The 20,759-nt window shown below is 35.1% G+C and overlaps 1 protein-coding gene, 1 long non-coding RNA gene and 2 pseudogenes across 4 annotated transcripts; 2 read left to right on the forward strand and 2 right to left on the reverse strand.

Moving 5' to 3' along the window:
* The first annotated feature begins 1,817 nt into the window (after window positions 1-1,817).
* LOC132273789 (uncharacterized) lies at window positions 1,818-3,303 on the forward strand (annotated as a pseudogene).
* A 1,655-nt stretch (window positions 3,304-4,958) lies between these two features.
* LOC132299315 (uncharacterized) lies at window positions 4,959-8,223 on the forward strand. 3 transcript variants are annotated; one of them, XR_009480063.1, is made up of 4 exons: window positions 4,959-5,071; window positions 5,140-5,321; window positions 7,007-7,308; window positions 7,730-8,223. It is a non-coding gene; the product is annotated as an uncharacterized LOC132299315 (long non-coding RNA). The 3 variants fall into 3 exon arrangements; XR_009480057.1 differs by having other exon boundaries at window positions 4,959-5,321; XR_009480058.1 differs by having other exon boundaries at window positions 4,959-5,321; window positions 7,734-8,223.
* A 396-nt stretch (window positions 8,224-8,619) lies between these two features.
* LOC132273795 (probable LRR receptor-like serine/threonine-protein kinase At3g47570) lies at window positions 8,620-15,315 on the reverse strand. The gene is made up of 4 exons (XM_059774869.1): window positions 15,104-15,315; window positions 10,569-10,999; window positions 10,072-10,419; window positions 8,620-8,636 (listed from the first exon to the last, which is right to left on the reverse strand). Exons 1-4 carry the CDS (start codon window positions 15,313-15,315, stop codon window positions 8,620-8,622), a joined length of 1,008 nt encoding a protein of 335 aa, XP_059630852.1.
* A 3,056-nt stretch (window positions 15,316-18,371) lies between these two features.
* On the reverse strand, window positions 18,372-18,469 carry LOC132283944 (small nucleolar RNA R71; annotated as a pseudogene).
* Window positions 18,470-20,759: the final 2,290 nt, after the last annotated feature.

Consider the following 20,759-nt stretch of genomic DNA (forward strand, 5'->3'; position numbering starts at 1 on the left):
AAAAGAGAAAATATTGGGGAGTGACTTCTATTCCTGTAGGTTTTAGTTAAATTTAGAATTGTGTTTCAATTTAATTTAAGAAAAGATACAAAAACATGATTAGAGCTACAAAAGCTCAAACATCATATTACATCACCCATCTCTCTCTAGCACTTACATTTTTTTTTTTTTTTTTTTTCACAAAATTCATGTTCTTGAAATTTTATTGTCAAAACAGTAGTGCTTTTCTCATCAACAACAAAAAAAAAAAAAAACTTCAATAGTTAAAGATATTCCAAGTTAATTCTTAAAAATCATATGAAGGAAAAAAAAATTCAAATTAAACTCAAAGCACACAATACGAAAAGAAAAATAAAAGAAAAAAATTACCATCACCAAGAGTAGAATGACTGATAAAGTTTTGATAGTTCTTACGTACTTCCAGTGCTAACAATATCAATTACTTTGTTCAACTTTGCCATTTTTTCATATGTAAAATATTTCATTGTTACATACAAAAATTAATATTAAACTTCAAAGAGAAAAAGAAGATAATTAATACAAAGTAGAGAAAAAATTGAGAGAGCGTGAAAGTGACCCACAATGATAATTAGGGAAAAAGAGGGAGACGGAAATATCTTCCCATAGCTGAAAGGATAATTGTCTGTATTTGAAAAAAAATTTATTTATAAAATTAAGGATATAAGTGTGATTTCATTTAAAAGTGTCGTTCAATTGTAAAAAAATCATTTTTATTTATTATTTTATAGTTTACTAACTTGTAACCATAGAACATTTACCAACTTTTAAGATCTATCAATTTTTAAGTTTTACTAACAATTAAAAATTCTTCTATTAAGTAGTGATTAAAAATAATAATATTGAAAAACAACCAATCACTTGTAAAAAGACTTAATCGAAATTCAATTTAATCCTTAAATTAACTAATCGAATTGAATTCAATTTTCACTAATATTTGGTGACCCCTACTTATTGAAGCTTTTGCTCTGGCCAATTTGAACTTTAGGCGACATTCCTCTGGACACGACTATAGACATCAACAATGAACAAACCACCTCAACGAGAAATCAAGCTCGAAGGTACATCTCTTCGTGGGACCAGGATCACCTCCAGTAACACAGTGTCCCATTTTTTTCCATTTTTACAAGTTAAAGTACATCCCAACATTTTCCTAAGGCACATACATTTTTCTAAGGTACATCTCAATATTTTCCTACTGTGAATCTCAAAATTTTTCTACTATGCATCCCAAACTTCGGTGACGTGGTCATTTCTCAACCACTCATTTTAAAATGGAGTGAATGGCACACTATTTCACTGGAGGTGATTTTCACCCCTCTCCGCATGTGTGTGTGTGTGTTACAGACTTGCAGTGCAGATTCATTTTATAAATAGTGCTACAATTGACAATCTTGGTCAGTAGTGAATAAAGATAGTGTCTCGAATGAATCTATAACAATCGGACCTTTATCATTTTCCTTATTCCATGGGGAGTGAAATCTGATACGAGGGGAAGCTTGAGTCGGGAAGAAGTGAGCTAGGGTTTCCCAAGTCTGCAACTTACAATTTATTGTGCTATATCTTCTGTTAGATACAACTGCTCCAATTTATGCTAAATTAGTTGCTAAAGCTTACTGGATGTTGGTTTTTGTTGGAGGGAGCATTGTGATTTGTATTAATTCTGCCTCTGTACTTGGTTTTTGTTGAAGAGAGTGAGAGAAAGCTCTTTGAAGTATGAACTAGGGCTTTTTTTATATACTAAACAGCAGAAGCAAGTATTTCAGTCTTGGGGCTGGGTGCTCTAGTTATAACCAGGGATGGGATTGCGAGTTGAAACCCGTCCCAGTTTTAGGACCGGTATGGGATGCTGTAACAATAAACAGGGCGGGGTAGGGTTTAGGGGAACCTGTCTCAAATCCGTCTCGTTGCCATCCCTAGTCTGCACATCAACCCATGAAGCAGATAACCCTGTTGAAGTCTCTCTAAGAGAAGCTTCAGCTTCTTGAACCTCAACTCAGGCCTCCATTTCTGTTAACAATCCCAACTCCACAGGACTACGTAGACCTTAATAGGGCGATTCTCTGCGGTATTTTATGTGAACCCCAATTGGCCAAAGTTCATATTAAACACTTGCACAGCAAGGCCACGGATGGTTATAGTTTTTTCACGAACATGCTTACCAAGATTGTTGATGAATTGTACCCAAAACTTGTTGAGTTAGTGAAGGTTCAATTGATTTGGGTTACTTCCGAAATGGTCTATGTTTCGGCAGTAGGAGTTGATGTGTTGTTGGTGGCCCTTTTGAGGCAAATCATTGGTGGGTATTTTAGTGTAGGGAATTTGTGGTTGTGTTCAGAGTTGCTTTCTCTTCTTTTAGCCAAATGGGATTGTTTACTAGAAGAAGAGCCCCTGGTTTTGACAAGTGCTTTATATACTTTTCTCCGGTTATTGGCAGATCATTATAGGTTATCGGGTAATTCGAAGATAGAGGTGTTGAAGAGAATGGAGATTGATTTTTGTATTAGAATGTTGAGGGAGCAATTTCGTTTGTGTTTCAAGATTGGGAGGGATCTCATTTGGCTTCTACATGACTTGTTTCATATACCTGAATTTCAATCTATATGGAAGGACTTGCTGTTGAACCCAAGTGGATTTAAAACTGATGGGTTTTTAGATATTAAACAGCTTTATCAATCAAGGACTTCAAGTAGGTATTTTTCACTCCGTGTCACTCCTGAAATGGAGACCCAATTGCGATTTTTGCTTACACATGCGAACTTGGGGAGTCAAAAGCGGTACCAGGCTTGGTTTGTTACAAAGTTTCTGTGTGTGCCGGATAGACACTAGTAATTGACATTGTTCGGTTTATATGTTGTGCACACCGCCCATCTAACGAAATTATCCAGTCGGCTATCATCCCAAGATGGGTTGTTATAGGTTGGCTGTTGAAATCTTGTAGGAAGAAATATGTTGAAGCCAATGTGAAGCTGGCCCTGTTTTATGACTGGCTTTTCTTTGACGAGAGAGTGGACAATGTGATGAATATTGAACCTGTGATATTACTGATGGTGAACTCTGTTCCCGGATATGTTGACATCACTCACACTCTTCTCGAGTTTTTGTTCCTTCTTGTGGACAACTATGATTTGGAGAGGAAAGAGTCAATCACTCAGTGTGTTTCGTCAGCCTTCTCTATAGTTGTTAGGAAGAGAGTGGTTAACTCACTTGATGTTTTGGTTAGTTGTGACGCACTCTTGTCCCTTTCTCCAAGAGAGGCTTGTGATGTTGTTATCAGACCACTAAACTAGGTGTTTCAAAAGAAGTGCAGCCACCCCCATGGAATGGAAGATCATGGGAAATCGATTGGGTAGGATATTAACATGAAAACGGATCCAAGAACGCAAGATCATTGGAAATTGTTGTAATTTCTTAGACATATGGTGAATATTTGACTAAAAACTGACTCCAAAATCTCTAGGTGGAAGAACTCTCAACAAATATTTGTTATAGAATTCCATAATGTCTCTGGCCATGAGAAACTTGTAACCATTCATTGTTCTCTTTCCTTTCTCTTGATTCTGCCGTGGGTTGACGACTACAACGGCAAAACAGTGATGATCTAGCAATATAAGGTAATTTTCTTACTTCTTCTACTGCCGGTACTATTAGCTCTCTCTCCCCCCCCCCCCTATTGGGGCAGGTACAGATGGACCAACTGATGATACTAGTTCTTTTGACGGTGCCATGGGTATCTGTTCTTGCTGGAGGTGATACCGATAATAGGAATTTCTGTTGTTTGTTTTTTGCTGTTGTTCCAGCTACTTTATTGTGGGTAATAAAAATTTATATAGCTAGCGACCTGCAATTTTGATAAGTTTTTGATGATGCGGTAGGCTGGACACCCTTCTCTTCTCGAAGCTCATTTGGTTTTACTGCAGTCTTACTTTCATAGTAGATTTTTCGATAGCTTATTTTTAGAATATATTCTCAAATGTTTAATACTTCTCTCGTTTTCTAGTTTATATATATATATGTGTGTGTATGTATATTTCTTTTTCTTTATTTATTTTTTGTTGTAAATTATGGGTTTTAGAAACGCACACATCACATATGGGCTTTATATCATCATATATATTCATTTATTGTCCATATGGTCATATAGAAACCCACACTAATGGAAAATCAGCCTGAAAATTCTGCTGGAATTGAATCTGAGGAACTTCTAGATGACTTTCAGTGTTGCGTATGCCTGCAAGTCTTCATGAACCTCATAATAAGTGACCTAGTATTTATTGTGCATTCTTGATTTAGGTATTTGTTTTTGCATATACCATCACCAAGTTTTTTCTTTTTGTTTATTCGGATTGATTCCATTGTTTTTATGTTTTTTTTTTTCAACTCTGGAATTACTAATTTTGACAAAGAATTGGATGCTCCTGAGATTTATTTTTTTGTGTATAATATACATGTATGTATAAGGTTTTACTAAATATCCTAATTTCTAATACACTAGAATCATAATCATCACGTGTTGAAGTAAATTGTCAAAATAGAATTCTCATTGAGGCAAAGTCAGTGACCAACCAAAATTTGTTTAACATAATGGAATGACATGTCTGTGTGAGAGAGCAAAATTGTAAATCGGTGACTGACTTTACCTTTTATGTTGTAGAGAACATAGTTGATTTGGTTTGTTAAAGTAAAGAGATTTCCACAGACTGACGCGGGATGAAAAAAACAAAAGCTGTTAACTATAATAGCAACCTACACTCACCTTAGCAAAAGCATTGTTAATATTATGTGGAGTCATCTATCAACTTTTGCTTTGCCATTCTGATCAATTGTGGTCCATATTTTGTCTCACACGACACAACCAGAGCACCTCATCATCTCACTCATTGATGCACATCATGCACCTCTAAGATATCGTAAATGGGTACCGTTGATTCCTCTATCACTTCTCTCTTAATGATTGGTCATACATCTTCATATAAAACATACTTCTCTCTTAATGATTGGTCATACATCTTTTTACCTTGCAGGGATCTCTTCTACAAGCCAGTTGTATTGGGTAAGAAGGCATTACAATTTTTTAGTTATTCCTCCATCAAGTTCTAGACCGTTTTCTCTTGCTTGCAGCATGTGGCCACATTTCACGCTTTGGGTATAGCTTCAAATCTATGGATACTTGGAAGGGATCACATTGTCCAGTTTGTCGGCATCCTTATAATCATTTGCCTATCATCTGTCAGTTGCTGTACTTCTTGCTTCTGAAGTTATATCCATATTAGCCTATAAAAGAAGGAGAAGACAAGTCAGAGGTGCATTTTGTTCAAAACTTAGTTTTAATATTTAGAATTATTTTATATTGCTCAAAATTTTCCCAATATATACTATACATATGGCATATTTGGATTTCTCAGAATTTGTGAATAGTCATAAAATTTGCATTAATTTAAATTGCTTAGAATTTGTGATTAGTTAGAGAATATGCATCATAGTGCATTATATACTATTTTACTTTAAGGAAACCAAGGTTTATTTGTTTTGTTCTGTTCTTTTTCTTTTTTCTAGGGTTTATTTTAGAATGAATGCCATGAAAAGTCTAAAGATTTAGTCTAAGTTGGACATAGATTGACTTGAGAGGCTTATATTAATGGATTTCAAATGTTGAAATCCATGTCCATGGTGATTCTAGAAACACAAGGACTGTAAGATTATATGACTTCCATATTGATAAACTAAAAATTCATATTGTCTTTTGTATTCAGTGTCAATTATCATGTTTTCGTTTAAACTCAAGTTCCGTCATTTCAAATCCATTGATTTATCTAAATGCAGCATAAGGAATTGTCCACTAGAAACATTTCTAGTGAGAAACGTTGCAACATTTTAATGAGTAATGTTGCAACGAATAAAATTTTTCTATAAATTTTTGCCATTACATTTATTTTTTATTTGGAAATTCAAGCAAGATTTTAAATTATATTAAGAACTAAATCACATACTAAAACCATGAGTAGCTACAATAATACATACTTAAGAGGTAACCTAAAACTACATGAGTTATTACAAACATGACATGTGATGGAACAACACAAGTAATCATAATTTAATCTGTTACATTTTTTTATGTTGTTGTGGAAGATGAGAAAGTCCTAATAAAAAACATTATGTATAGATACCATGAAAACACACATGCCGTCCACAACTAGAAAACACAGAATATAAACAGCCGAAGCAGTACATGACCACTAGTTCCTAAAGATGATCAATCCAATGAACTAATAATCTGACAGACAGCACCATATATATCCATTTATTTTATAAAAAAAAAATTGAGAAAAGAACAATATGTGTGCATCCATCAGTGGCAAACAATCCACCTTGATATCTATCTTACAGAGCAAACTTCCTTTGAGACATAGTTCCGATATGATGGAGCAGAAGAGCTACCAACACTTCCACCTCTCAAAGTATACAATCCGTTGCAATAAAATCATGTCATAACATGTGAATATTTTTCGATTACTTATTATCCTTGATATAGACACTACAAGAAAAGGAGGCTTTTGGGATGGTTTAAAAATTGTCTCAAATGAGCCTGGTTTTTGGGACCATAACATATCTACTGTCCCAAATGAGAAAAAAAAAATGATTTTGGTGGGAAAATGAGGCTCTTGGGACAGATTATATCGTCTCAAATGATTCTGGTTTTTGGGACAACAACATATCTACTGTCCCAAATGAGCTAAAAAATAACCGGGAATATTTTTGGTGGGAAAATTTGGCTGCATTGTATATTTGGGAAAATTTGACACTTGATTTTCCTCCCTCCCTAATTCCAAATTTCCACGTGCAAAATATTAAAAAATTTCTATACTACACCTTTTTGGGTATTGTAAAGTTGTAAACCCACTCTCTCTCTCTCTCTCTTCTCATTCTCATTTCTCTCACTATACAACTTAGCCTAACATCATATATCATCTATCTACTCTCTGTACAGCCAACGCCACACCAGTTGCAACTATCTCACGCCGGCCAGTTTGGCTTCTCATTCTCATCTCTCTCTGTACAGCCGACGGCGCTGCACCAGTTGCAGCTACTTCATGCCGGTTCGGCTTGCCACACTCTTCTCGGCGTGAAGCGATACACCTAGGGCTAAGAAGGAATTCATTTGTAGAAGCATAGTGAGGAGGATCGATTGAATTTGGAAGATCTGCTTTTTTGCTGCTTCTAATCTCTCTCGTGTCAATCGGAGCTTACTCTCTCTCTCTCTTGATCGGTGATTGAAATCGACAACTATCCGTAAGTTTTCGCAATCAATCTTACGGTTATTGTGTGCGTAATTTCTTCAATGGCCTCCACACTTTTGATAAATTTCCCCCAATTTTCAGAGGCATGTATATATACATATATATATATATATTAGGTATGTGTTTTAGTTTTCGTTTTCAATTTTTATGCAAACAATAGCAATTGAATCCATATACGTAGGTGGACTATGTTTAACATCCCGAAACTGAAATTTGAAATCAACATGTTGAAATATTAATGACCTCAAATGAAGAAAAGACAAAAAATTGGAATCCATGTTGAGAAATTGAAAAACTGATTTACATTGGAATTGTTCAGTGGGTATCAAGTTGATTTTATGATTGTCTTTTGATTTGGAGGTATTCAATCCCTTGAAAAGCATGAACGTAATTTTTTTCATGTATTCGTGTAGACAGATTCTTCAATGAACTTTGGAAAGAGATGGCATGGAAGTTTTAAGTTCACTAAATTTATGGAAAAAAAAAGCTCCCCAGCATTCTCTCCCGCACTCTTTCAACATACTAAACACAAGCATTGTATCTCCACCGTTAGATGGCTATGTGCATAATAATTGTTCTGGTTGTATATTTTATATGTATATTGGTGATATCTTGTCCAAGTAATGATGCACTCCATAAATCTTGCTTCTCTGTGCATAGAAGCCCATTGTTCCTATTGATTTGTACAGAGCAGTGCGAGATTCACAACTTGTAAGACTGTCAGATTACACAAGAGAGGTGCTTATTCTTGATCCAGATTAATCTCATTTTCAGCATTTATGTTTCTTGTCTGTATATATTGGTACGTCTGATGTAGTTAAATTTGTTTATAAAAATGAAACCGATGGAACTGTGTTGTTCTCTCATGTATTCTTACTAACATGTAGTGACTATCTTGTCATTGTTATTGGTGTAGGATTCAGCACGTTTGACAAAGCTTCTGTAAGGATTATTGTTTTCCCCCAAATTCCCTTTGACATTCATAATCATGCAGTGTATGCATGTATATATAAACCAAACTCATCTGGTTCCAATGTTAACATGTTTATAATGTACTTCCTAAAGCTTTCTAGTGAGTGTTTTTTATCCAGTGGTTATGCGTCTCAGCAGATGTTGGTAAGATTGAAGAATTGTAAATTTGGTTTATATGGATACAAGGACGTGTGTAACGGTAGCTAGAGATTCAGGAAGTACATTATAAACATGTTAACATCTCTTTCGGATATTTTATGTAAACAATGTGGCTTTGTTTATGGCTTTGTTGATTATTTGCTGATACCAAATTTTCATTAATGCGATTTGACTATGGAATCACAGGACCTACAGAGATAAATATGCAAATGATTCCATTTACATTTCAGAATATTCAGCGTATCTTTGAACATTTTTGAAGTGTCTCGATTAAACAGTCATTTAAATTCATCTGGATTAGTAAAATATACACAAAAATGAACAGGGATACACTAATTTGTGCTACTTAAGTGAAAAACGAGAATAATCAAGATGGGTTGTGGGTTTTGAGTCATTAGGTCTGGTAGGTTCCACTCCCAAACCCACTTCATCAAAGATTAACAACCCAAAATTGCTTCAGTTGCGATTATCCATTTTTATCTGTTATTGGTCAGACTCACACAACGTAGTTCTAACCATGATGGCAAGATAGGGGCATTTGGGCAGATAGTACAGCCCACCTGTTTGGACCGAGTCATTGATCATCGTTGCCACATGGCAGACTTGAAATGTTTTGTGAACGGGTCCTAGTACCACACAACCAAACAACTTGGTACAAAGACACGTGGCCCTAAGATTTCCGCCATAACTAACCCAATTCAAGGGCACTAACTGACTTCAACCAACTCTTTCGTCCTCTCACATTTGTGATGTCTCTTCATGTTGTGATAAATCCTCTTGCAACACACACATACACAGATCATGGCTCAGCCCAGCAACTAACTTCAAGCTACTTTTGGTCCTCTCACTTTAGGATGTCATTTTCATGATGTGAAAATTCTCATGCGTATGTGTGTGTGTGTGTGTGTGTGTGTGTGTGTTGTGTCTATTTTGAGTGTGTTGTGTCTATTTTGAGTTGTTCATATCTGTTATACTTTCAGGAAGCTTTATCATATTCTCCACTAATGGAGAATATTTGTCTAGACCCCTATGTAGGCATATCCTTGTAGACAGCTTTACTCTCTACTATTTAGTTACCAAAATGTTATACTTGTAGGATTTTATTGCGTCTACAAGTATTTGGGACGGATAGTAAATACTTGGTTATCAGCTGTACTCTCTACAAGTATTTAGTTAATGGCGAATCTTCCGTCCCAAATAAATATTTGGGATGGATTTTTATTCCGTCCCAATTAGTCCATCCCTAAAACCCTTTCGGGATGTAACTAATTGAGACGATAACATTTACCGTCCCTAAAAGGTACAATTTTAATACTTTTAGGGATGATTTTTTTTGTCCCTAATAACTAAAATTCTTGTAGTGAGACATTCTAGGAAATATAGAAATTAGAAAATTAGTACTAGTGGCACGTACTAAAGTAAAATCACAATGTATTCCTATGGTTTGGGAAGTTAATTGTATAAATTTATTTATTACTTATCAAAAAAAAAAAAAAATTGTATAAATTTATTTATTAAAGGACTATTTGAAAAGAAATGCCGTGTTAAAATGAGGTTAATTAACTTCTAAATATGCCCTTAAGAAATTTGATACATACAAATAAAAGTAACATAAAATAGATACCTTCATGGCTTGCAAGAAACTGATGTCTAATCTTCTTTGGTGTTGCCATGGCTTCTTCCATGTTTAATCTATCCTGTGGTGATTCTGCACGGCAATTCAGAGCCAATTGCATGATGGATGATACACATTGCACCTTTGCACTGAGTTGTCCGTCCTTTGGCCTGAGCAAGTTGGCATCTATAACTTCAATTATTGGATTAGGTAGGGACTCACTTACCCATAGCTTCAAGCTCAAGCCTCCAACAAATATTTCATCAGTGGGCTTTGTTCTTGTAAATGTTTCCATTAAGATAACCCCATAACTGTAGACATCGGACCTTGTGGAAACTAATCCTTCCAATCCGAGCTCTACGTCAAACATCAGAATTAATCAAAACAAATAAAATGTGAAAGGGAAGTAAAACTTCAATTAAATTTTTTGTTAAACTTGAAGTAAGATGTGAAGCTTCACCTAGTGCAATAAATCCCAAAGTAGCTAGTCTTGGTGTGAGCAATACTCTCCCCCTCACCCAAGAACTTTGAAATGCCAAAATCACAAAGATGTGCAACCATATCTTCATCTAGAAGGATATTGTTGGGCTTCAAATCACAATGAACCATTGGTATTGAATAACAATGGTGGAGATAGTCAAGTGTACATGCCACATCTATCATTATGTCTAATCTCTGCAAGATAGTTAAGAAATAGTGACTCCCATTAAGCATGTATTGGAGTACGAATGCTCTGAAATTTAGGTTGGAGCAACTCCTGATAACTTTGGTGAGATTTCTGTGACGAATGTTGCGCAACATTTTATATTCCGTATCGAAACTCCTGGATGCACCTTCTTGTTGCAAATTGAATACCTTGATCGCCAAAATAGTCCCATCCGTAAATGTCCCTTTGTAAACAGAACAAAAACTTCCCGTTCCAAGCAAGTTACTATCACTAAAACCATCAATAGCTCATAACAGTTCTTGCTATGTAATTCTTCCATGTGCTGATGTGGGTAAAAAGTCCGTTTGATTTGGAGTTTTGTTTCTCTTTCGACATCTTATTAATACAATTGTGAAGGTCAAGGAAATTAAAGCAATGGGCAACAAAATGTATATTACTAGAAGAACTCTTTTTTTCCTTGATCCATTAAGAGAGCTTGAATGGCATGGTGGGACTTGCGACTGCGGGGCACCACATAGTGCTTCATTCGATGTAAAGGATTGACTTTGAAGTTTGCAAATGGTCCCCCGGTGGGAATTTCTCCTCTTAACCTATTGAAAGATGCATTGAAATACAATGCATTGTGGCATGGTGTGACTTGCAACTGCGGGGCACCACATAGTGCTTCATTCGATGTAAAGGATTGACTTTGAAGTTTGCAAATGGTCCCCCGGTGGGAATTTCTCCTCTTAACCTATTGAAAGATGCATTGAAATACAATTATGAAAAAAAAAAAAAAAAAAATGCATTGAAATACTGAAGATACAAGAGTGACTCCATTGACTTTGGAATTATGCTTGAGAGATTGTTGTAAGATAGATTCAAGTATTCCAAGCTTATCAAGTTGCCAAATGACTTAGGAATAGGTCCTTGTAATCTATTATGTGCCAAAGAAATATTGATCAAGGTTTGCAAATCTCCAATTGTGGCAAGGATATCACTTGAAAAGCTATTCAGTGACAGATCTATTTGTATTGCTGCCTTTAAAGTTCCAATCTCTGATGGAAGAGAGCCACTCAAAGAATTTGAGGACAAGTTCAAATACAAAATATCTTGGAGGTTGAACAGGTTTATGGGTATTGTGGAAGGTTAATTTGTTGGAACCCAGAAAGAGTTCTCTTAGAGAAGTAACATTCCCTAGGCAAGTTGAAATCGGACCAAAAAGTTCATTTTCACTCAGAGCTAATGCACCCAAGTTGTGTAAGTGGCAGAGATCATTTAGAATCGGCCCTTGTATCCGGGTAATTCCAAGATCTAAAACTTGAAGCCTTTGCAACTGTTTCAATGTCGCTGAAATAGATCCGGTGAAGTCATTATCATATAGTAGCAAGAAAGCCAAAGTGCTCAAGTTACCAATATGGTTTGGAATTTTGCCCTAATTTCACATTCACTTGCCCAAAAATCTTGAAGTGAAGTGGAGGGGTTCCCAATGGTAACTGGAAGAATGCCCTTCAGAAGGTTGCCTCTTATCCGCAATAAAGCTTAATTCTTGGTTTGGAGATTCATTAATGAAATTGTTTCTTCCTAGTTGTAGAATTCTGAGTTGTCCCAAGTTACCAAGCGAGTTCGGGGATTGAATGACTGAAATTCTTATAGGAAAGGTCTAAAACAGCGAGTTTGGATAGATTTGAGATGGAGCAAGGGATAATTCCGTTGAGGTTATTTTCACCAAGATATAATTCTTCAAGATTGGGTAACCTAATACTTGACATAAGTATGCCTGAAAGATGATTTTACACTAATGAAACTTCTCGCAGTGTCGAACTGTTGAAAATTGTAGCCGGAATGGGACCTTGTAAGTTATTGGCAACTAAGAATAAAACCTCCAGATTGCAAAGGTTACCAATCTCTTGTGGAATTACACCTGTAACAAAAGTATTATAATACACGCGAACAAGTAAATTGTTGGCATCTATAGATTGCTATGATTAACAATCTCATGTAAATTTTAGCAAGCACTACATCTTTCTGTGTTAGTAGTGATCTTATGATAGCAAAGTTATTTAAAATGAGTCATGATCCAACGCGGTAATAGTGCGGTGTTGTATGGTAACAGATGTTTGTGAGTGATTATAGCCGTCCCGGGTGTATCGCAGGGGGTCTGACTCATTTAAAAGAAAGTTGGATATAATTTTTATTTTGAAAAACATTCCATACCACTTTTGAAAATCAAATTAACAAATAAAGTAGATGATTAAGAAGGTACTTATCAAACTGTTCCCATCCAAATATAATTTAATCAGTGAAGTAGAGTTTCCGAATTCTCTTGGAATGCTTCCATACAATTCATTCATGTTAAGATAAACTTCCTCAAGCATAGGAAGATGTCACCTCATACCCAGTGGTAGACTAACACTAAAGGTATTGATATGGAGATAAAAGTGTTTTTAAAGATGAATGACGGTATGGTACCAGTGAGGCCGGCACGCTCGATCATTAGTATCTCCAAATTATGAAGATTTTCTAGCTGTTGTGGAATTTTACATACAAAGTAATACAAAATTACCAACAAACCTCTTTTTTCAAATATATAATTATTAAAATGATCTGTTTGAGAATATTCTAGGTTTTCTATTTAAACAAAGCAGGCTTGCATAGCATGCACTTAGCATATATATATATATATATAGCTTGAGGCCATGCCATGCTGTGGAGTTACAATTAGAGTGAAGAACTATCATCCTTTATTGAGTATGATTGGTACATCTAATCCACCCCAGACTCTGCATTGGCGGGAGCCTCGTGTACTAGGCTAATCCTTTATCTTGAACCAATCATGTAAAATTTAAGTATGTATAACCAGTACATTTTATTTAAAACTGGAACACAACTAAAAGATTGCAATGAAACACAAACGATGGTAATGTCATGTCTATTCTTGAGAGGTTGTATTTGAGAATTGGATTAGAACGGAGGAAGTGACTCCTCTTTTTTATGGTCTTTTTCAGATCTGTTCATAAATCTTTGTCTTTATACAGAATCATTTTAATCTGAGATGGCCTTTCAAAGTAAACAACGGTAACCTCTTTTCACTTATTGTTCACCTTCTCTAGAAGGCATATGATAAATTAATCTTTGACATCCATGTCCATTTGTTCAATCTAACTAGATTGTATCAAGTCCTTTCAAATGCTTGAATATGCTAAATCAAAACTGAATAGAATGTCCTTTATTTGGGAGATTGAGTGCACATAAGTTCTTAATTAATCTTTTTAACTGTAACATAAATAATCTATTTAAAATATTTCCAGGGGAGATTAGCAAACTAAATATATTTTTTTTAGTATGAAGAAAAGTTTTTGCAAGCAAATTATTCATTTATAAGATTTTAGAGCATTTGAATATATCTTTATACATTCATTCATCTAAGTAAATAATATAAAACATTAATATATCACAATTTTCAAAACTTTCGTGGTAGGCAAAAATTTGTTCAGAATCATTGTATAAAATAAAGTCCTTGCATATATTTAAACACACATGGATATAGCAAGGAATAACAAAAGCAGAATTTACAATACCTATCCAGTTGTTTCACCCAAGATATAATTCTTTCAGGATGGTTAAGTTCCCAATCTCTCTTAGTATTTTTCAACTGAATTTATTATATGATAATGACAGGATTTGAAGTTCCGAACATTCATAAAAAGTGGAAGGAATTTGGCTATCGAAATGGTTATAGGACAGACCAAGCCAGGAGAGTTTTGGAAGACGATAGCACATATCTGCTGGAAGATTACCCGATAGGCTATTATTGGCAAAACGAATAATTTCCAGCGAGGAGATGTTGAAGATAGAGGCAGGTATGGAGCTCGAAAGTTGGTTACACTTCAAATCCAAAAACTCTAGAGTAGCAAGCTTGCCAATTTCTTTAGGAAGGTTTCCTGTAAAGTCGTCGAAAGTTAAAATGATGACTTTTAATGAACGCTAATTACCTATCCATATAGGAATATCACTATGGAAACTGTTGTTTCTTATGTTGCCAGATAGTAGTAAAGAGAGGTTATGTATTTATTCATTTTAGAAATTAGCATGCATCATTAACTGAGCCCAATATCCTAAACCATTTTGGTATGCAAAACATTGTCACAATAGAAGATGAAGTCCTTGCATACATATGTAAGCACACATGGAGATATAGTAAGGGAGAAGAATTGCAGAATCTAACTTACCTATCAAGTTGTTTCCGCGGAGATATAACTCTTTAGGATGGTTAAGTTCCCAATCTGTCTTGGTATTGCTCCACTAAATTTGTTATTTGACAATGACAACATATGAAGTTCCGAGCATTCATATAAAGTGGAAGGTATTTGGCCATCGAATTGGTTAACAGACAGATCAAGCTTGTTGAGTTTTGGAAGATGATAGCACATATCCGTTGGAAGGTTTCCACTAAAGAAGTTATATCCTAAACTGATGGATTTAAGTCTCTGCAAATGTGCAAGTTCTTTAGGGATAAGGCCATGGAAACTATTATTTGTAAAGTTCAGCAAAACTAGGAACGAGGGGTTTCCGATGTGTGGAGGGATGGTGTCTTCTAGAGCCATGTTGGGGAGCTCTAAGACAACGACTCTGTGGTAGGGAATGTTGCAAATAACACCAATCCAGTTGCAAGGGGAGGTTGAGATACTTCAGTTATTTTCCAACATGTTGTAAGGGTCGAAAGTGATATGGGATTTCAGGGCAAGAAGAGCATATTGATCAGTTGTGATGTTGGTTGCAGTCCTAGTACTCATCACCAAGCAAACCACGAGAGAGTACCGCACCAACAATATAAAGGTAACAGAAACAAGGGAGCAAGTTTTCTCTATGACGAAGGTGATACAGGTTGAGGTGAATTGATAAGTGCTTAAATGTTACACATTTCAGCACCTAAGTTAGGATATTTCAATTCTTACATCTATCTTACTTTCATGTTTTAGTCCTAATTTATGTTTATGTGTATTTTAGGGCAATAAAGCTAAAATAGGCTTACAGCGGTCCATTATGACCATTTTGGAGTCAAGCCAGAGCATCGGGACAAATTTGAGAAGGAAGCAGAAAAATGCAGCAACATCACGTTCGGACGCCAAGCTTTTAGCAGCAATTTTAGTTACGGGTTTGACCTGTTTTTATGGTTGCAGGTTTTAACTTTTTGGGCTGATTTTTGTAACCTATGGGCTTTATTAGGTTTTGTATTAAAGGGAAAATAAGCCCATTATTTTTAGGGTTAGTTTCTTTATTTTAAGAGTTAGTTTTTATTATTATATTATTGAGTTTTATTTTTTTATATATCGATATTCTCTCTGGAAAGCACGAAAGAGGAGAAACAGAAGAACGAGCTAGGGTTTGGAAGAAAAAGCTCAGAGATAATGAATCCAATGATGGAGATTGTTCTGTCTTCAACTCTATCAACCATGAGTGGCCGATTCTTCTACTCAGGGTTGGATAAACCCTAAGCATGTAACCTAACTTCTCTCTCTTTTACTATTTTGGGGATGTAAATTATGTAATTTTTGTATAGACTTTGAATATTATTGAATAAATTCTTCCAATTGGTTATCAATGTTAAATTCATGTTGTCTTATGTGTTTTTGCTTGTTAATCAACCTTTACACTTGATTTCTCTGTGAATTGAATCTTGTGATGTCTATGCATGTTGATAATTAGTTATAGTTGTGCTTCAATTTGATGGAAATTACTTTTACTTGATGGATGGTACTACACAATTAGGTTAATTCATTGTCTGATTAATTGTTTAAGTTCATGTTTAATTAGTTTAATTACAATTTAATTATTAGGTAAGTAAACCATCCATACTTGTGTTTGAATTCCATGCTCTTTGTCACAGTTGCATTACCTTCTTGATTGATGTATGTTAAAATTGTAACTTGAATTGATGAGTCATGTTTTGGATCGATGAATTATACTACACCTAGTTTAATTGTCATTAAGTAGGTAATTCAAGCTTGAAATTGATGATTCATACTTTTCTTTGCAAATGTTAGCTACATTAGAATTACATTTAATTATTTCCCCAATTAGTGAAAGTTAGTGTGTTAGGGAATGTGCTTAATGGTGAATCCTACACCCTAAGTCTCTTTCCAATCTTTTAAACTCCATTATTTTATTGCAGTCACTTAAGTTAAATTAGTTCTAATCACAAAACAAAACCCTTTTCAGTAATCACATAAGTACTAAAGTAGAATTCGATTCTAAAACCCTATAATTGTTTAGATCTCTTGGGACGATCCCTGTTCACTTCATAGTCCATAGTATAAGTGTTTAGTGGTTTATAAATTATAAAATATGATACCCACTTAACATTATTTCTAAACCTAAAGTATTGTGCATTATTTTGTGCACACGTTTGGTTGTATCATAGTTTTGGCGTCGTTGCCGGGGATCTAACGGTTTTAAAGAATTGAATTAGACATTAGTTCTTTATTGATTGTTTACTTTAAAGTCATTTTAATTTTTATTTTCTTATCTAATATTTGTCAATTAGGTACTTTAAGTAAAGTGGAGCAAACGCTGGACTTTGAAGCAATTAATTTTTTTTTGAAGTTGCTTAAGGACCATTTGTAAGTTTCTCTTAAATTTTTGTGCTTTAATTGTTTACTATCTTGCATGCTTTGGACAACTCAACTGGAGGCTTAATTTGAATTGTTTTATTTTTAAGTCCAAGCATACCTTCTTGTAGAAGGCATCGGCCCGTGTGGAGGTATTTATTTGTTTTAAGTGCATTAATATTATTGAGGAGTTTGGGAATATCGTATGTGGAGGTTGAAAATTATTGTGTTGATATGTTGACTTATTCTAGTGCATGCATGGTTGTAGACTACTTAATCGCCCTCTTACTCCTGTAAATCAAAATCTCGAAGTTTCCCTTCAGCGTTTAAGAGGTATTACTAGGGATAGTTATCCTAATCTTCCAAATTTTGATCTTTCATCACCTTTAATGGAAGACCCAATAGATCCAATTGAAGATCCCATTGAAGATCTTGGTCATGTGCACCACCCACCACAAGTTCATATTGTGGATCCTCAAGGTGTGCATCCACCCTTGGGAATGCCACAACCAATTAATCATGTTGTGCAACAACCTAATCTAGGGATGTCAAAGCCAAATGTTGTTCCCCCAATTGATGAGCAACAACAACAATATGTTCAAATGGTATACCCTCAACAAGGTCAAATGGCATACCATCATCAAGGTCAAATGCCATATCATCCTCTCAATCCTCTCAATCCTCCAATGGTCCTTAGGAATCATTATACTCCAAATCAATATAATGCACCAACTTGCATTCAATTGCCAAATTTCTGTGCTCATCATTATGAGATTAAAGCTTCCACCATTAACATGTGCCCCCTTTTCTATGGGTTGAGCAATGAAGAGACTTATAAACATTTATATGAGTTCTTGGAAGTTTATTCCACTGTGAAAATCACGGATGTTTCGAAAGAAGTCCTAAAAATGAAGCTTTTCTCTTTCAGTCTTCGGGATAAAGCTAAATATTGGTTCAAAAACTTGCGGTCAAATACAATCACCTCTTAGGCACAATTGCAACAAGAGTTCCTAAAAAGGTACTATCCTGCGAGTCGAACCGATTCAATAAGAACTTTCATTTGTGAATTTGCACAAGAAGAAGGAGAACCCCTTCTTGTAGTATGGGAACGTTTGAATGACTTGCTACGGAAGTGTCCACATCATGACATTCCTAAGTGACAATTAGTTCAATGTTTCTTTTCAAGTTTATCCGATGCTAATAAGGGCATTGTTGATGCTTCTTGTGGCGGAAGCTACATAGAAAGAAATGAAGATGAAATTTGGCATCTCTTTGAAAAAATGAGTGAAAACTCGATGCATAGGTCTTCATCTTCTAGGGGGGTCGCCTAGCAAATATGGGAGGAAAGAAAGCTCTATGTCAAATAGACACTTCCATGGAAATTGCCACCGAGGTCAAAAATCTTTCTCAAAGGTTTGATAAATTCCTTTTAAATCAAGGTTCGGCAATTCAATCTTATCCTCATCATTCTAATGAAATATGCATGACTTGTTCTAGTTATACTCAGTGGCGTAGCCACATAGGGACAAGTGGGGGAAGCTGCCCCCACTGAATTTTTAATTTGTTTAATTTTTTTTTAATTTTATATGGAAAGATTTTTATATTTGTATAATTATCCCCACTAAAAATTGACATTGCACACACACACACACACACACACATATATATATATATATATATATATATATAACCAAATGACCATTCACGGTATTATAAAATAAAAAAAAGGAATATAATCTTTCCAAAAAATATGATATTTTTTTCCACTTTCTCAAAATATTATATTCTTTCTCAATTTCGCCAAAAATACAAGATATCCTTTCACACTTTTGACTTTACCACAAACAAATGCGTTGTTAATTTCCATCACATTTTCAATCTTCAACATTTCTCTTTCGACGAGTCTTCAATATTTCAAAATTTCACAAAATCCAAACAAATATTACAGTGCGAAGACAGGTAATCTGATATATATTTTTGTTTCATCTAAATTTACTATTATTATGCCATGAACATTTTGAAAACTCGACTGCGCGCTTTCAAAATATGAAAAATATTCTGAAATATTTAGTACTGATTAATTTTTACATATATTATTTTGGTTCAATATATATATATATATATATATATATATATATATTATTACTGTTAAAAATTGCCCCCACTGAAGGAAATTTCTAGCTACGCCACTGGTTACACTCACCATACTTCAAATTGCCCTCTTGGACAAATCATACCAAGTGAGTCTCAAGAACAAGCAAATGCCGCTTTCATTCATCAAGGGAACAACCTTTATTCCAATACTTACAATCCGGGGTGGAAGAATCATCCAAACTTTGCATGAAAAATCAAGGAGATGGTGCAAACCCTTCTCAACCTCAAGGTTACCAAGCAAAGTATGTTCCCCTACATCTCCAAAATCAAAATCAGAATTCTCAAGGTTTCCGTCCTTCATTCTATCCTCAAAATGTGAATCAATATTCTCATCCTCAAGCATCAAATTCTTAATCCTACTCTCAACCTTAAACATCAAATTCTCAATCCTACTCTAATCCAAATCAAGCGCCTCCTAAGAGTCCTGTTTTTGAAGACAAGGTCTTGGAAGCCTTAGGTGATCTTCGAAAAGAGAATCAATTATTTCACTCTCATTCTTAATTAATTACAAAGCTTGAAGCTCAAATTGGGCAATTAGCTAATTCTTTAAATGTAAGAGAGAAGGTAAGTTGCCTAGTCAAACTGAGACCAATCCTAAGGGGCAATTTACGCAAGCAAGTCCTTCATCAGAATTTTCTGGAAATGAGCAAGCTTAAAGAATTACTACTTTGAGAAGTGGTAGGAAAGTGGACAATAAGGTAGAGATACCTAAAAAGGATAGTGAACTGGCACAACCGAGTGGTTGCATCCGTCCCATTCCAAATTATATTCCTACATCCTTAGATGCTAGTGGTTCCAAAAAGGACATTCCATTATCTTCATCATCATCTCCCTAATTAGAGAAGCCTTATGAGCCAAAAGCTCCATTTCCTCAAGCTTTGAGAGAGACTTCATCATTTGAGAGACAAGAAGGAAAAATTCATGACATGATGGAAGTGTTCAAACAAGTGAAAATTAATCTTTCTCTTCTAAATGCAATTAGGCAAATTCCACCATATGCAAAGTTCTTGAAGGACTTGTGCACTCAAAAGAGGAAAAGCAAAGGAAAGGACCTTAAAAAAGTGCTAACGGAACAAGTGAGTTCCATTATTCTTTCCAATACTCCTCCTAAGTTCAAGGATCCGGGTGCTCGGACCATTTTTTGTGTTATTGGAAACCAAGAGGTACGTAGAGCTCTCCTTGATTTAGGTGCAAGTATTAATCTCATTTCATACTCTGTTTACTTGCAATTAGGATTAGGGGACTTGAAGCCAACATTGGTAGTCATCCAACTAGCCGATAGATCA

Source organism: Cornus florida, unplaced genomic scaffold, assembly GCF_030987335.1.
Source record: "Cornus florida cultivar Cherokee Brave unplaced genomic scaffold, ASM3098733v1 CherokeeBrave_3.0.0_Hap2_Chr01, whole genome shotgun sequence".
Lineage (NCBI taxonomy): Eukaryota > Viridiplantae > Streptophyta > Magnoliopsida > Cornales > Cornaceae > Cornus > Cornus florida.

Excerpts from the sequence above, each read along its gene's own strand:
- LOC132273795 (XM_059774869.1), bottom strand. The coding sequence starts at position 15,315 with ATGGCTCTAGAAGACACCATCCCTCCACACATCGGAAACCCCTCGTTC. Across the intron at positions 11,000-15,103 it reads AAACTCAACAAGCTTGATCT|TGATAGTAACTTGCTTGGAA; the intron begins GTCTGTTAACCA and ends TGATGGTTTTAG. Across the intron at positions 10,420-10,568 it reads GTTCTTGGGTGAGGGGGAGA|AGCTCGGATTGGAAGGATTA; the intron begins GTATTGCTCACA and ends TGTTTGACGTAG.